The 15,956-nt window shown below is 47.7% G+C and overlaps 1 protein-coding gene across 1 annotated transcript in view; it reads right to left on the bottom strand.

The window, feature by feature from the left end:
- Sh3bp5 (SH3 domain binding protein 5) overlaps positions 1-14,736 on the bottom strand; it is a 70,686-nt gene extending 55,950 nt beyond the window's left edge. The window contains exons 1-2 of the mRNA XM_041662233.1: positions 14,443-14,736; positions 12,443-12,505 (exon numbers count right to left, since the gene is read on the bottom strand). Of these exons, the coding sequence (XP_041518167.1) occupies positions 12,443-12,505; positions 14,443-14,589 (210 nt within the window). The 5' untranslated portion in view covers positions 14,590-14,736. The remainder of the gene's footprint in view (positions 1-12,442; positions 12,506-14,442) is intronic.
- Between the last annotated feature and the right edge of the window lie 1,220 nt (positions 14,737-15,956).

Raw genomic sequence — 15,956 nt, 5'->3', positions numbered from 1 at the left:
AAACATCAGAGAAGAGACAAACATTCAACTGGTGGGCTTCAAATCTATCACAAGAGCCTGAGCCCTTCCGCTGCTGGCCACAGAAGCCGTAAGAACCCATTCATCGTGCTTTGGCTGAGTCTGATGCCAAACAATGAGAGCAGCCCCGCTGAGCGGCTTTGGCCCTGGCTACAACAAACAGCGGATATTCCTTTCATTGTCTGCCTGCAAGCAGCTCATTTCAGTCAGTGCAAACATGAGTATCTCTCACAGAATCCAGCAAAACACAGCAAAGGAAAGCTCGGACAAGAATAGAACAAAAAATTTCCATCTTCCTGTAAGGAAATGAAAGGGGCTGATTCACCCAGCTCTGAGAGTCGCTTTGCAAATTTCTGTGACGCTCTTGGTTAGAATCCGCTGGGGGTGCAGGGAGCCCTCTATGCTTACTGCTAAAAAACATCCACGAGTAGAACGAGGAAGTCCAGAGAGAAGGGCTGAGCAAAGACAACCGGGATGCCTGCCAAGGACTGAGTTAGAGAGATGTTTAATACCCCCAGCCAAAACACACACACATGCGCGATGTTAAATGTCCTCACAACAAATACTAAGGAAGGAAAGAAAATCATGGTTCAGTATTAAAAGGTTAAGGTCCATGGGGACCAGAGCGCTCTGTCAATTTGATCATTCCTAAGACAAAGGAGACAATGCTGAGTCCATCTGTCAACTGCCGCAGCCCGCCTTCTGCAGTACACCTCAGAGACAGGGCTGCAACCTGGGAGAAGTCAGTCTGTGCTACAATAGCAGGCATGTGTCACCCAGTGACAGTTCCAGCTAAGGACCCAAGAATGTTCTCATGGGGTTTTACAGCTTCAAAATGAGACATTCCATTTTTTCTGTCAATGGTGTCAACTTTAGGATTACGTGGGTATTTCTATATTTTAGCCAAAGCCCAGACTGCATCATTTGCTACTGTGGCTATAAGTGAATGAATCTATGCAAGCCTTAAACCTTTAATACATGACTTGAGCCTACATGTGCCCACAAGTCTTTGTCCACTTAGAAACGACTCAAATACACTGGGCATGGTGCTCATACCGATTACCCCAGCTTTCGGGAGACAGAGGCAGGAGGATCTTGAGCTCTAGGCCAGTCTGAAATACAGACTGAGACCTAGCTCAAGAGACCAAGTGGGGGCAGGGCAAACAAAAGACCTATAATCCTACCTGAGCTAGATGAGAGTTTCCAAAATCGAGATGGGGCAGAGGTATTCAAATACTCAAATACAGACAGAAATTATATTATTATCTTCAATGTTTTCTATTGCTTTTCATCAACCACCCAAACAAGCATTTCTTGGTTACAGCTCAATCTAAATTGCTTTTAAGCTGCTCTTTATTCCCCCGGGAGTCACCCCAATCAGGCAACCCGACTGTCCTCGTTTGCTTTCTGCCTCTGTAACAACACTGACTTTAAAAGCAGGTTAGGGAAGAATCAATTTAATTCACCTTCCAGCTTATAGCTCATTGTGCAGTGCAGGAATTGAAGAACTAACTTGGAGGAATGTTGCTCACTGGCTTGCTCCTCGCGACTTGCTCAGCCTGTTTTCTGACACAAGTCAGGGCCACCTGCACAGGGGTGGCACCATACTCAGTCAAGAAAATGTACCACAGGCTTGTCCACAGGCCAGTCTGATGGAGAAAATGCCTCCATAGAGGTTCTCTCTTTCCATGTGACTCCGATTTGAATCAAGAGGACAAAAACTAACCAGTTCACCCACCAACATTGGGGTCCACTTACAATTTAGGCAGAACTGCCAAACTGCGTTTATGGTTCCTAAAATTCCTTCCATAGAAATCAAATTTCTTGCCGGGTGGTGGTGGTGCACACCTTTAATCCTAGCATTTGGGAGTAGAGGTAGGTGTATCTCTGTGAGTTTGAGACCAGCCTGGTCTTCAGAGCTAGTTCCAGGACAGTCAGGGCTGCACAGAGAAACCCCATCTCAATTTCTTTGGCACAGAAAGCATCCTTTAATAATAGTTTCACTGCTCCCCTAGCCTCCTGCCTAAGATGATAAAATCTACTCATTGAAAATAATTCAGAAAAGTGCCAAGAAATGGAAAATAAAGGCACCAGCCTTCCCAGAAGCAGCAGCAACCGGCAGAAACATCTAAGTGTAGACTCTTAGTTTTTGGAGCCATGCTTCTCCAACTACAAGGTGACAGATTGTTAAAATCCATTGTGAACTGATATTTCTATAGAACATAATAAAAACAAACACAGAAAGTAAAATGCCACAGCAGTGTCAAACTACTAAAAACTAAAAAAAGATTTGCCAACATCGTCTTTGTGACAGGATCTAACGCAGCCGAGGTTGCCTTGCCGTGAGCTCCGGATCCGCCGGCCTGAGGCTCAGTGCTGGGATTGCGGGCATGAGCTACCATGCTTAGCTCAGAAGACTCACTGTCAACTTCTGTTATCTTAGCCCTAACTGGTGATCACAGCACGTTGCTCAGCCCACACAGTAGGGATACTGAAGTAGACCATTTTTCCTCTCATATGCATGCTTTTATTATATATACCTTATAGTTTTGGGTTTTTTTATGTGTATATATGAGTCTTGTGAATGTATACTGTTGGGGGAACTACTCTCAGAGGCCAGAAGAGGGTGCTGACTGCCTGAAGCTGGAGTTACAGGTGGTTGCAAATGATCGAGGTGGGTGCTGGGAACCAAACTCTGGTCCTTTAGAAGAGTAACAAGTACTCTTAACTGCTGAGCCTTCTCTACAGCCCCAACACACACTTTTCTTACCTAAGGTTTCCAAAATACAGCCATTTGCCCAAGACCACGTCATCCCATTCTAATGCTAAAGGCCTCCTTACAGCTGGATATAATAGTGCCCAGCTGTGATCCCAAAGCTTCTGTGATGGAGGCAGGAGGATCAGGAGTTTGAGGACAGCTTGGGTTATATGAGACCTGTCTCCTCTCCCCCTTCCCACACCACAGAAGGCCAGTGTGAAAATGTTACCATAGGCCTGTGTAGTGGTGCACACACAGGAAGCAGGGTCATGAGTTCCAGGTCACTCAGGGCTACATGGGGAGACCCTGTCTCGAATTTTAAAATTCTAATGTAGTAAAAGATGGCAGACTATTGTCCTTTCACGAGCTAATACCTTCATAGGTGGACAGATTGTGGGATAGTAAAGGAGAATACAGCTTATGTTTTATCAAGGACGGTCACGGCTCTCCTCAAGATCCTAAGAACAGCGTGGTACCCAGAGCTGCATGTCACAGAGAAAGACACTTGGATTCTATGGTTGACTGGTTGATTTGGTGGTGGTGTTGTTTGGAGTTCTTTGAAATAGGGTCTTTCTTTACATAGTGGAGTATTACACAGCAGGGAAAAATAATGACATCGTGAAATTTGCAGGCAAATGGATGGAGCTAGAAAACATTACTCTGAGTGAGGTAACCCAGACCCAGAAAGACAATTACCATATGTACTCACTCATAAGTGTTTTTTTTTAAACATAATGCAAAGAAAACCAGCCTACAAATCACAATCCCAGAGAACCTAGACAACAATGAGGACCCTAAGAGAGACATACATGGATCTAATCTACATGGGAGGTAGAAAAATACAAGATTTCCTGAGTAAATTGGGAGCATGAGGACCATGGAAGAGGGTTGAAGGGGAGGGGAGAGAAAGGGAGGGGAGCAGAGAAAAATCTATAGCTCAAATAAAATCAATTAAAAAAAAAGAGTCTTTCTGTATAGCCTAGGTTGGCCTTGAACTCATAACCCTTCTCTCAGCTACCCAAGGGCTGAAATTACAGGCGTGATGCTTGCACTGGCTCTGTATAGTTTTGTTACCTGCAAAACTAAGGCAAAGAATATATCATAAAACTGTTTTGAGGACTCAATGCTCAACCCAGATGCTGGCACACCACAGGTGCTCATAGTCATTATTAAAGACACATCCTAGATTCCCCAACATGCTGCACCCCTCTCCTCGCCCAGTCAGCAGCACCATTACCATCACTAGAATGGGGAAACTGAGGCCTGGTGCATTAAGTGATGATCTATGGTCACAGTCATAATGGGGCCACTTACCTAAAAGCAAATCCCATGAGAAGGTAGACCGGGGCTCACTCAGCACGTCAGCACATTTTGGCTAGCTACGTTACTTCTTTTTGAAATAGGCCCTTGGATAGTCCAGGAAGGCCTAGGACTGGATGTGTGGTAAAGGACCCTGATGGTCCTGCCTTCTTCTCCTGAGCACTAGGATTACAGGCTCGAGTCACCATACCCTCCAAGCTGTTTCTGTGACTCAGCAGATGGCCTCAGCACAAAGTCTTGCTGACCTCATGACTGCAAAGTCATCTTGCCTAATCCTGGCCAGTACAAGCCCTCTCTCTGGCTCCTTGACCAGCACCGTCTTCTCTGACCAAAAACGATCATGGAAACACCTAGGGGAGGACAACTGAGCCATCACCAGACCTGGGGCCAGCCTAGCCTAGATGGACAACTCACGAGAGACTTTTGTTCAGCAAGCAGGCCTCAGCCCTCCTGCCATCCAAACACCTCATAAGTACTCCACCCTGAATGACCCTCAAAAGTAGATACACACCCAGCATCTCTTCTCGCTCCCTGAGCCACCTGAGGACCTCCCCACAGTCACAGATGAGACCCAAGGCGCTTCAAGGCCATCAGACCTCCTATTTTCACCCAAATTATGTGATGCTAAAGTCATGGTCTTTCCTTTCCATCTGCTCCCTTCTCCACAGCTCCGTCTCATCTTCACAGCAGAGTCTCAAATGCAGCTATCTTACAAAGGAAGAAACAGGCTCACACAAATGACCTTCTCAGGGTCCCACAGCTAGTAAGCAGGGAAGATGGGATTCAAAGCCAATCACTCCACACAAATCAAATGATTGTTTTCTCACCTGATACCAAAGACAGTTAAGTTGAGGCGGGGGCATGGCTGAAGCACAAGGCCTGAGCGCCGATTTTCTCTGGACATGGTGATGCAGACTAATCACAGTTACTCTGGAGGCTGAGGCAGGAGGATTGTAAGCTTAAGGCCTGGCTTGGCTACAGAGTAGGCTGGGAGACGTAGTTCAGCAGTCTCTCTCTCTCTCTCTCTCTCTCTCTCTCTCTCTCTCTCTCTCACTCCCCCCCCCCATCAGATGGAAAGCAGCAGGCCCTGTAGAGGTTTTACAGAGACCTGTTGTCTGGGCCAGCTGCTAACATGGCCCAGTAACAGGGGCAGACAGATTCTAAACTCCTAACTTCAACTACAAACTCTCCTGTTTCTCTGGTGAGTTCTTAACCCTGTTCTCAAAGTCTACCTCACAGACTGAGGGGCCTCATCATGTGCTCCACTGAGAAAAACAAAAAAACACTGGACTAAAACGTTTATTTTAGCCTTACCTATTGTTTTTAAATTGTTAAATCTGGAAGAAATTAAATGTGCAAAGAAATAAATTATTTTTCAAGTCAGTAAACTTAAAAAAAAAAAAAAAACACTGGACTACAGTCAGACTAAAGGCACTAGGTCTTGTTCCGCTGTGTTTAGAAATGGGGCCTTCAAAACAGCAACATTAAGTGAGGCTGTGCGGATAGGGCCCAGCACACAGATTAGCATGCTCATAAGAGGACGAGATAGCCGCCTTCTTCCTGGTGAGAAGACAGCCCTGTGCAAGCTGGGAAGGGAGCCCAGTCCTGGGCGTCTGGCCTCCTGCTCCATGAGAAAACAGGATTATGTTGTTGGAGCTAACGATAAGACAAACGCAGCGACCTCCTTTCCCAGTCCTCGCACAGGCAATGAATGGGTCACGTCGGCTCTCTTTCAGCTCCAGCTTTAGGCTGCTCTGGAGGGTGACTTCAAGATGACCGGAATCCTTTAGGCCTGGACTGTGACAGTCTCCACTCTGTCAGGGCCTCCTGTGTCCTCTTTTGGAACCTCTCTCACGCCACTATCCAAGGGGTAGCAACCGTGGCAGCAGGCACAGGCCTCATCTTCTGTCCATCGCAGCTGCCCCTGGTGTCTCAGGTGTCTCAAAAAACCTCAGGGACGAGCTGATATTCATTTCAACCAGACCTTGTGTGGAAAACACAGTCAGGCTTCCCACAGCCCAACTGCCCTGCCACCAGGCCTAGAATTTGGTGCCTGCTTCAAGACATAGTTATTGGCTACTTAAAGTCAGTTATCACTTCAAATGCTCTAGCACTTTCTTCAAAGCACCATGTTGCTTCATGGGACCTTCCTGGCCCAGTGCCCACCATGTCTACATACACACAGGAGAAACTGGTAGGCTGTGCTGGCACTGCCCATTAATAAAGGGGTTTTCCTCTTCTGACTTGGCCTGATAACCCACTAGGGACAGAAGCCAGGTTCTCCAATGGGTGCCCTTCATTCCTGCCTATTCCAGAGTTCCCAAGCTCAAAACATGGCTGATTTCTCTCTCTCTCTCTCTCTCTTTTTTTTTTTTTTTTTCGAGACAGGGTTTCTCTGTAGCTTTGATGCCCGTCCTTGAAATAGCTCTTGTAGACCAGGCTGGTCTCGAACTCACAGAGATCCACCTGCCTCTGCTTCCCAAGTGCTGGGATTAAAGGCAGTGCTACCACCGCCTGGCTGGTTTTTGTTTTCTTAAGTGACATGTTTGCTAGTTCCCGGAGGAGGAAAGGATAGATTCTGGGGCAGGCCTCATACACGCGGAGGACTCCAGTGATTTAATTCCAAGCCACCTTGTGAGACTGCTCTTCCTCCTCTGAGAGCAAGGGAAGCAGATAAACATTCACCAGGCAAGGCTCTGACCGCCCAGGGGAAGGGGGTTGGGAGTAGTCAGCTGCTGACAGCAGCCCAGGAGCTGAACGACAGACTAGCAGGTGCCCATGACCTTCCCCTCCTGCTCTCAGTCCCTTTCACAGTCCTAAGATACCCTCCTCTCAGAACAGGGAGGAGAAATGCTGAAAGCAGTTGAGTTTTAAAGGCATTTTACGCTATGTACGAATACATACACATACAGGTATTGTTGTAATTATTCTAAATCTTGGCCCTAACTAGATTTGGACATTTTGTATCTAATCTGTTTTAAGATATATTTGAAAAGAGAGAGAACAGACAACAAGACGTCTCAGTAGTTAAAGGTGCTTGCTGCCAAGCCAGATGGCCTGAGCTCCCAACCTCAGATCTACTCACATGGTAGAAGGACAAAACCTGACCCCACAACGTTGTCCTCTAACCTTCACATGCAATCCATGGCACTTGAACACACACACATCACTCACATAAAAATAATAAAACAATACTTCTTAAAGGATCAGGCATGGTGGCACACACCTTTAATCCAAGCACAATTGAGGTAGAAAGCAGGTGGATCTCTGTGTTTGAGGCCAGCATGGGCTACAGAGTGAATTCCAGGACAGCCAGAGCTATATAGTGAGACTGTTTAAAGAAAAGTCTTTTTAAAGACTATCCAGGTAGATGTGGTGGCATACTCCTGTAATCCACCAGAAGTTATGGTCAGCTGTGGTATTGTTTTTTTTACATTTTTAAGATAATGCCTAACGAATCCCTACCACACATTCCCATCATAATATTGTACACAACAGTTCCAGACGCAGCAGTAAGGTCAACCAATGACTGAAACGTCCAAAACTGTGGGTCTTTTCCTTTTTGCAAGTTGGTTACGTTGGGCATTTTGTCAGAGTAATGGAAAGCTGAGCAATGTATTAGGATATCAGTTCTATTCACTCAGAGCCTCAGTGGAGAACACCCTGCACGCGAGAATTAAAAACACTGCCGAGGGAACTCTCCTGGCAGCCAGAAATAATGGTACCCAAAGATTAAAGCGCATGGATAGGAATTTTGACTTGAGGCAGGGAAGCTGTTTGCCAAGGTGAGGGATGGTGATTAAAGGGAAGCTCTGTGCACAAGGGCACACACGCACACACGCGCGCACACGCGCGCACACACACAATGTGAAACAAGTGTCATGATGCTGTGATAACTAATGTGTGTGTTGAACTCTAATGTAACATGGACTAAATGGGAAATAAGTGAGCATGCGTTAGTTCAATGTTAGTGAATTGATAATATACATTAAATAAGTAGGTTTGGTTTGATTTTTTTATTGGGGAGGGAGGTTCTAGAGATTGGAGGCAGCGTTTTACCACATACTAGAAAAGTGATCCACCACTGAGCCATATTCCCAGCCCTTTTCACAAGCTTTGAGTCAGGGTCTCAGCCCTGAACTCTCCCCATAATCTAGGCAGACCTTGCTATCTTCCGCCTCCACCTTTTAAGTGGGAGCTGGGTCTGTAGCTCCCTGCCTGACAGAATACGTGTCTGTGTTTTTTTGGAGACAGGACCTGGGCTGACCTTGAGCACTGATGGGCCTCCACCTGCTAAGTACCGGGATTAACAGGCTGGGGACAAAGTTAAAACCCAGTTAGCCTCCCAGTTATAGGCATGAGCTACCATGCTGGAGAAGCATCTTAATGTGGAACCCGCTCTTAGCCACAGCTGTGATCACTAACTTGATGAACACTAAACCTGTTCATGGGAAAATAGAGGCAGGTTCTTTCGGGCCTCCAGCCATATGTCCATCAGCAGTCAAATGCCTGACCTTTGAAAAATTCATTCATTTATTTATTTCTATTTAAGCCAGGGTCTCATATCATAGCCCACTGCTCCCAAATTCACAGTAATTCTCCTGCTTCAATTTCTCCAGTACATTTTGATTTTGTATACGAGTTTCACGTAGCCCCGGCTGGTCTCAAACTCACCATGTAACTGAGGGTACCGTTGAATTCCTGACCCTCTGGCCTCTACCTCCCAAGTGCTAGGATTACAGAAGCGAGCCTGGCTACTTACATTTTCGACCTACACCCTCAGCCCTAGCCCCACACCATTGCTTTCTCTTTGTGCTGAGCTTATCCATGGATGCCTTCTTACTCCATGCTTCTGCCCAGGGGTCTGCAGCATAGCACTCCCCAGTTATATATCAAACAGTTACTCAGCTCCTCATTCCTCGGCTCATTGAGGGCAAGGCTTTGTCTTGTTTACCCAGGCACAGTTCCTGACCCAATGCTGGAGGTCAGGGCTTCACACAAACACATGGTTCTCAACTCCAGACCGGAGCAATATGATCATGAATTTGACAAGAAACACTGCTAGCCCTGTGCAATCCAGGGTCACACAGAGCTACTGAGTTCTCAAACACAGTAGGTTAAAATGGGCGGTGGTGGCGCATGCTTTTAATCCCAGTACTCAGGAGGCAGAGGCAGGCGGATCTCTGAGTTCGAGGCCAGCCTGGTCTACAAGAGCTAGTTCCAGGACAGGCTCCAAAGCTACAGAGAAACCCTGTCTTGAAAAACCTAAAAAACAAAACAACAACAACAATAAAAAAACAACAGTAGGTTATAAAGGGAATGCCCTCACAGTGAAAACTGCACCGATTTTGAAGACCTAGCACAAACATCTGTAGCTGCTGGGGACAGTATGGTGGAAGGGTGCTTTCCTAGCTTGTCCAGGATCCCAGCTTCCACCCAAGGGCCATGTACACCCCTACCTGCCAGAGAGTGAACCCAGGCCCTTGAGCATGCCAGGCAGTATTCCTCTCCCGAGCCACACTGCCAACCCTCAGATTAATCATTGTTATTTATTAGCGATTCCCTGTTGAATTTATACTACTGTGAATATTCTGGATTAAAGAAAACACATTACAATTAATTTCCCCCTATGTCTTTTGTAATTTTTGTTGTTGTTTTAGACAGGGTTTTCCCGTGTAGCCCTAGCTGTCCAGGAGCTCTCTGGCTTCGAACTCAGAGGTCCCCCTGCCTCTGCCTCCCAAGTGCTGGGAGTAAAGGCGTGCGCCACCACTGCCAGGCTGTCTTCTGTAATTTTTAACATATTATCTAGGGAGTTTTAAAATTGCTTCTGTGGCGTGTATAATACTTCTCTGAGTTGGTCTTGGTTGTGACTACACCAGGGGAAGGCCACCCAGCAACACACCCCAGCCAGACGACCTTCATCAAACCGCTCAGCTCGTACCACTCAGGTGTGAATTCCTGGTTGTCAACTGACTACATCTGGTATTAGCCAAAGCCCAAGCAGCTGGGCACACCTGTGGAGGATTTTTTTTTTTCTAAATTACATCATATGAAGTGGGAATACCACACTTTCAATCCCGGTGGTTTGAGGTGGGAAGATCCACTTTTACCCGGGCCACACCTTCTGCTGGCAGAAGTCTATATACGGGACATGGAGGAAGAAAGCAAGCTCTTTACCCACACTCTTGCTGCAAGTCCATCCCTTCACTGGTATTAAAGCCGAAGTCTTCAAGATTCTGGTTTATGCTGAAGCCCAGCCGAGACATCAGCCTCACGGACTGGATTCTTGAACCTTCCACTGGTAGACAGCCATTGTTGGCCCAGCTGGACCACAGTCTTTAAGCCATTCTAATAAACATCCTTCTATATAGAAAGAGATTCATTCTATAAGCTCTGTTCCTAATACACCAGGGCTCCGAATGTGCCCCAGAGCCTGGCAGGAAACACCTGTCCAGTGGCTTCCTGTGACACACAAAATCTGTGGAATTCGGAAATAAGGACTAAAAAGAATTTAACAAATGAACCAAGCTAACCCCCATAAGGCAGGTGCCATGGAGAATGAGCTATGGGGCTATGGGATTATCTTGTTCATTACCCAGAATGGTGACTAACAGTGGGTTAAGCAAACAAAAGGGACAAACGAGGCTATTATCTCTCTTGGAAACCGAAACAGAAAGCCAGACCACCCCCTTGCCATCTCCAGTTTTCTGCCTCTGCCTCAATGGTCCCTGATTACCTCCCTCTCTCCCTCCCTCCCTCCCTCCTTCCCTTCCTTCCTTTTCTCTCCCCCTTCCCTCCATGAGACAGTGTCTCATGTGCCTCAAACTTGGTTGTGGCTATGTGACCTTCAACTCCTAATTCCCCTGGCCTCTGCCTCCCAGGTGTGGGGACTGCAGACACGACACACGTGCTATGCCTAGCCAGCTGTTCCTGATTTCTGTTCATCGCTGGTTTCACGAGTCCATCAGTAAAATGCTTGTCTAGCGTGTATAAGGCCCTGGACTTCATTCCAATGCTGCTAACATAAACAAGCCAAAACTTTTGGCTCGAAACAAAAAATACTTTTCCAACTTGTCTATGTACACTGGGATGCAGACATTAAAGATTCAGAGGAGCTGGTTATAGTGGTACAGGCCTGTAACCCCAGTACCTAGATGAAGGGTGAGTGGCCCAGAGTTCAAAGGCATTCTCCACTATATACTGAATGTTTAAAGTCAACCAAGACTACATGAGTTTTTTTTTTTTTTTTTAAGAAAACAAAACGAAAAGCATGAGCACTCATGACTTCCATAGTCAACTATACAGAGCTCTGGGCTGCTATAACAGGACCAAATGAAAGCTTAGGGAAAGCCTTTGGTTTGTGTTACTGTTCCCTAGAAATGGTAAAGATATTTTTGCTTGTTTGTTTAATGTTTTTAGAAACCTGAGATTGAGAGTTTTCAATTGCTGACCTTCCCAAAGTTTGCCAATTCCTTATATAGATCATCATGATTATTAGTGATGGATGAGCCGCCCCACAGCCGCGTGTGACTCACCGCCAACACGTATCTGCTGTTATCAGAAAGCGGGCTGCCAATAAATTCCAGCAAAGTATTTTCTTATCCCCCACACCCTCACTCTGAGGGGCCTGGCGTTCTCACAACACTTGGCAGTCCCTCAGCCAACGGTCACTCACCTTGGCTAGCATCCCCAACCACTACTAGAAATGGGTAGCTTCGGAGAACCCTAACTTGTTTACAGGAAGCTGGAAAATCTTCAAATTCAAATCAAGATGTTATCTCCCAAGATTTTTCCCAGCAAGAAAGCCCTTCCCAGTCCAAACAGCTTTTTGTTACCCTTAAGATAATTACATTCTATACACGCAGAAAACAAAGGAATGAGCAAGAATGTGGAAAGAGGAGTGAATTATCAGTATGGAAAGGTAAAATAACTGGCAAGTCTGAGGAAAGAAACCTTAAACAGCTCCAAGCATGAATGGGAGGGGGCCCCCTAAATAAAATACTGAAGAGATGTGAGTTCATTCATTCTTCTCCATTAAAGAGTTCAGCTAAACCACAATTCTCTCAGCTTTTCCACAGAAACCAGGATATCTGGGACATAAGCACTGTTTAATACTCTGCTCAGCCCTTGATTTTGGCCCCACTGGAGTCTCCATAATGAAAACAACACATGAAATTGGATCCACATGCCTCTGCCCACAGCCTGGGCTCTGGTGTAGTTGGCTGTCAGGCACCAGAGTAAGGGCCTCCTGCAGTCAACCTCCAGCTATTAAAACAAAGTAAACCAGCCCAGGGTCAAGGGTGCTGACACTATTTCACCCAAGAACAGTGGCCCAGCTCTCCATACCTCAAGTTCAGTCTCCTGTCTGTTGATGTCATCCGTGGATTGATTTAACCTCTCCAGTTCTCCCTGATGAAGAGAGAGAGAAAGACAGATTTGAAGGATATGCCTTTCGTTACTAGAGTAACTTAGTCTACACCTGGAAAATCACTCTCAATGATGAGAGTTCATTCTTAAAACAGTGGTGGTTTGGCTTAAAAAACAAAGCATTTCTTCTTTTTTTTTTTGAAGACAGGGTTTCTCTGTAGCTTTGGAGCCTGTTCTGGAACTAGCTCTTGTAGACCAGGCTGGCCTCGAACTCACAGAGATCTGCCTGCCTCTGCTCCCGAGTGCTGGGATTAAAGGCGTGCGCCACCACTGCCGAGCTTGGCATTTCTAAAACCTTTAGACATTGTCCTTTTTTGACAACATCTTAAGGTCCTAAGGATTTATTTTTCCCTGAAAGGTCATTTCCCCCGAGGCGAACTAGCTGTTACAAACAGTAAGTCACCCAGTCAAAACAGCACCCTTTGCTTTAGAGAAGAACTTTGCAGAAGACTAAGCCAAATCACAAACCCAGTGAGCCAGGCAAGTAAAAGACGGACTTCTCGCATTGGCCCATCAAGTGGTCTGTCTTTCCCTATAGATGGATTTTCTTCCCTAGTCGCCATTACTCAGTCTTCCTGACGGGGGATGTTGTTGGTTAACTAGCATTAACCCTGCTCTTTTTAAACATTTACAACCTGACATTTCGTAAGAAGTTGCCAACATGAAGTTAACTCATCACTACTCTGAACAAAGGGTCTTGCTAACACACGCTAAAACCACAAAATTCTGTAGACCAAACCTATGGTCTGAATTAAGAGTAGCTAAGATCTCACTGATCTTTAGTGTATTAATTTGAAAAAACGATGAATTTAAAACGTAACCACTGAATTAAAAACAAGCTTTTTCTTCCTGTGCACTTAAAACCAATTACCGACCCAGAAATTGCAGAACATGCTTAACAGCAATAAAAAAAAAGAAGATTTATGGAAAGGAATTTGCTGTGCTTCCTGCTTAGGAGGGTGAAGGGGTTAAGCTGTCACTTCTGGATCTCGCTTAGAAATTGCTTTTTAAAGCCGGGCGGTGGTGGCGCACGCCTTTAATCCCAGCACTTGGGAGGCAGAGGCAGGCGGATCTTTGTGAGTTCGAGACCAGCCTGGTCTACAAGAGCTAGTTCCAGGACAGGCTCCAAAACCACAGAGAAACCCTGTCTCGAAAAACCAAAAAAAAAAAAAAAAAAAAAAAAAAAAAAATTGCTTTTTAATCATTTCTCCTGGAAATGGAGGCACGAAAAGCCAGGCCATTCCCTTCTCTGCCTCCATGCGTCTGCTTTGCACATCAGCTGTTCCTAGTTAGTGTTCACACCCGACCTCAAGGAAAAGCAGGGTTTTAGACAGTTTCAGGCCAAGACAACGAAGCCCTCTGTGTGTGTGTTGACAATGAACCAAAAAAGGAGGGCGGGTGCGACCAGGCATCTCTGCCAGGTGAGGGCTACGCGGCGCCGGGCACCGGTGCAGCTCACGCCGCAGGGGCAGGCGACAACCACCCGGCCCCGCTCGCACACCATGGTGTCCGCGTCCACGCAACCGGGGTAAAGCTGCTCCGAAACCCGGAGGCTGTGCAGCGTTCAGGGTATCGAGAGCCGCACCAAGGTACCCCGACTCTGCTCGGGGCCCCCGCCCCCCTTTTCCCTTTGTTGCAATCCACCTGAACCGCTGGTTGCGTTGCAAGGACCCTCGGGTTGGGCCAAAGGTCTACAGGGATCCCCCAAATAATCAGGCCACGTCCACGCGGGCACGGCAGCCTCCCGCGGGGAGATAGTGAAATGGGGTGTCCCAAGCCTCGGTGCAGGTCCTGAACCTAAATGGCCTCCACCCAGCGACTGAAGACACCCGGGGCTGCAAGGCGTGGGTCCGCGTAGACGCCGACTTCCGTGGCAGCCTTGGCCGGGTGGGGCCGGGGGCTCCTCTCCCTCGTCTTACCTGGATCCGGGGGTCCACCTCTTCCTCCTCCTCCAGGCCCTGCTCCATCCTCTCTTCCTCCTCCTCCTCTTTTTCCTCCACCTCCCGGGCGGGTGGCGGGAGCTCTGCCGGCTCCTCAGAGCGGCTCCGCTTCAGCGCCGCGTCCATGCGGGCAGCCGAACGCTCCGCAACCGGGTCGCAGAGCGCGCGGTGGAATCTGAGCGCGCCGAGGGCCGCCTCGCCGCAGCCGGGAAGGTCTGGGCGCAGTGCTGCCACCCGGGTACGCCGCCCCGCGGGCGCCGAGCGGCGGAGGAAGTGGGCGCGATCGCCCCCTGTCTGCCGCGGCCCGCAGCACAGGGCGCCCGCTTCGCCCTGGCCGCCGGATAGTCTGCCCGTCACCCGATGCTCTGTCACAAAAAGCCCAGTGCCCTGGAGCCCCTGCCATGACCACTAGGACAGGTGCCGCCCAGTGGCTCACCAGTCCGCGCTTGGGCCGGCTGCTTTAATTAAGCAAGCTTCCTCCTGCCGCCAGTGAAGCCAATCAAGGCACGGAGGAAGTTCAGGTGATTTCCATTCTCCGAAGCTACCATTGGAAGCCTGGGTAGGATTGTTTATGGGGTCAACCTGGGGAATTGCATCCACTCGGGTTCCCAGAAAAGGGAACTCTACAATGATCTCACCTGTATAGCGAGTGCAGAGGCTAGCCAGCCAACCACCGAAGGGACGTCCAAAGGCTGGGGTCCACTGTCACAAACACAGGCATGTTCTCTTCGGGCCTACCTGGATATCCAGGAAGCACTGAGAACCCGTGGAGCTGGGGAATCTCATGGACTGGGGCCGTTTTTTTTTTTTGTTTTTTGTTTTTTTTCAAAAGAGATCACACTGCCTGTTCATGGGTACACCTGGTCATTGTAGGAACCACGTGGTTTTCCTGCCCAGCATCAAACGAGCAACCAGAGCTTGCCTAGTGAACTGGGCATCACGAAAGGGCTAACAGTACTGGCGTTTCTCTGTGTAGTTGCCGGTGTCAAGGCCACTGTGAGGTCAGGAAGTACCTGGTCAGATGTCCTGAGCAAAATGGACACTTTGTGGAAGGGAGCTATGGCCCATCACATGGACTTTGGAGGACAGCTTGCTTGAGAGAGAAGTTTCCGGGAGCCCCTGATCAAAGCCACCTTACTACAAAAGTTGCTGCCGCTGGTTTTTTTCCAGAAGCAAAGGGAAGGGGTTACTCCAGGAAGGTTGCACTCCTGTCTAATGGAGACGGTGCAGGTGTGTGGCCTAGATTTATTTCTAAAGAGATCACAGCTATTCGTTGTTGGCATCTTGCTGGCAATTCTGGGAGAGATGGTTTGAAGTTCTTTGTTTCCAATGATAAGGCTGGAACAAGATGGCCATCCAGAGTCAGACCCACTGTGTAGTCTCTACTCCAGGTCTCACAGGTTAAATTGGGTTTCAGTCAGGTTGTGTTTCTTCTGCAGGCTCTGAGGAAGAATCACTTCCTCATTCAGGGTTGGCTAAATTCAGCCTGAGGA

Source organism: Microtus oregoni, unplaced genomic scaffold (assembly GCF_018167655.1).
Source record: "Microtus oregoni isolate MIOR12 unplaced genomic scaffold, Mior012 000013F_ref0000133, whole genome shotgun sequence".
Taxonomy (NCBI): Eukaryota; Metazoa; Chordata; class Mammalia; order Rodentia; family Cricetidae; genus Microtus; species Microtus oregoni.
Note: the sequence above shows the minus strand (reverse complement) of the source record. Positions and strands in the feature narration are given on the sequence as shown.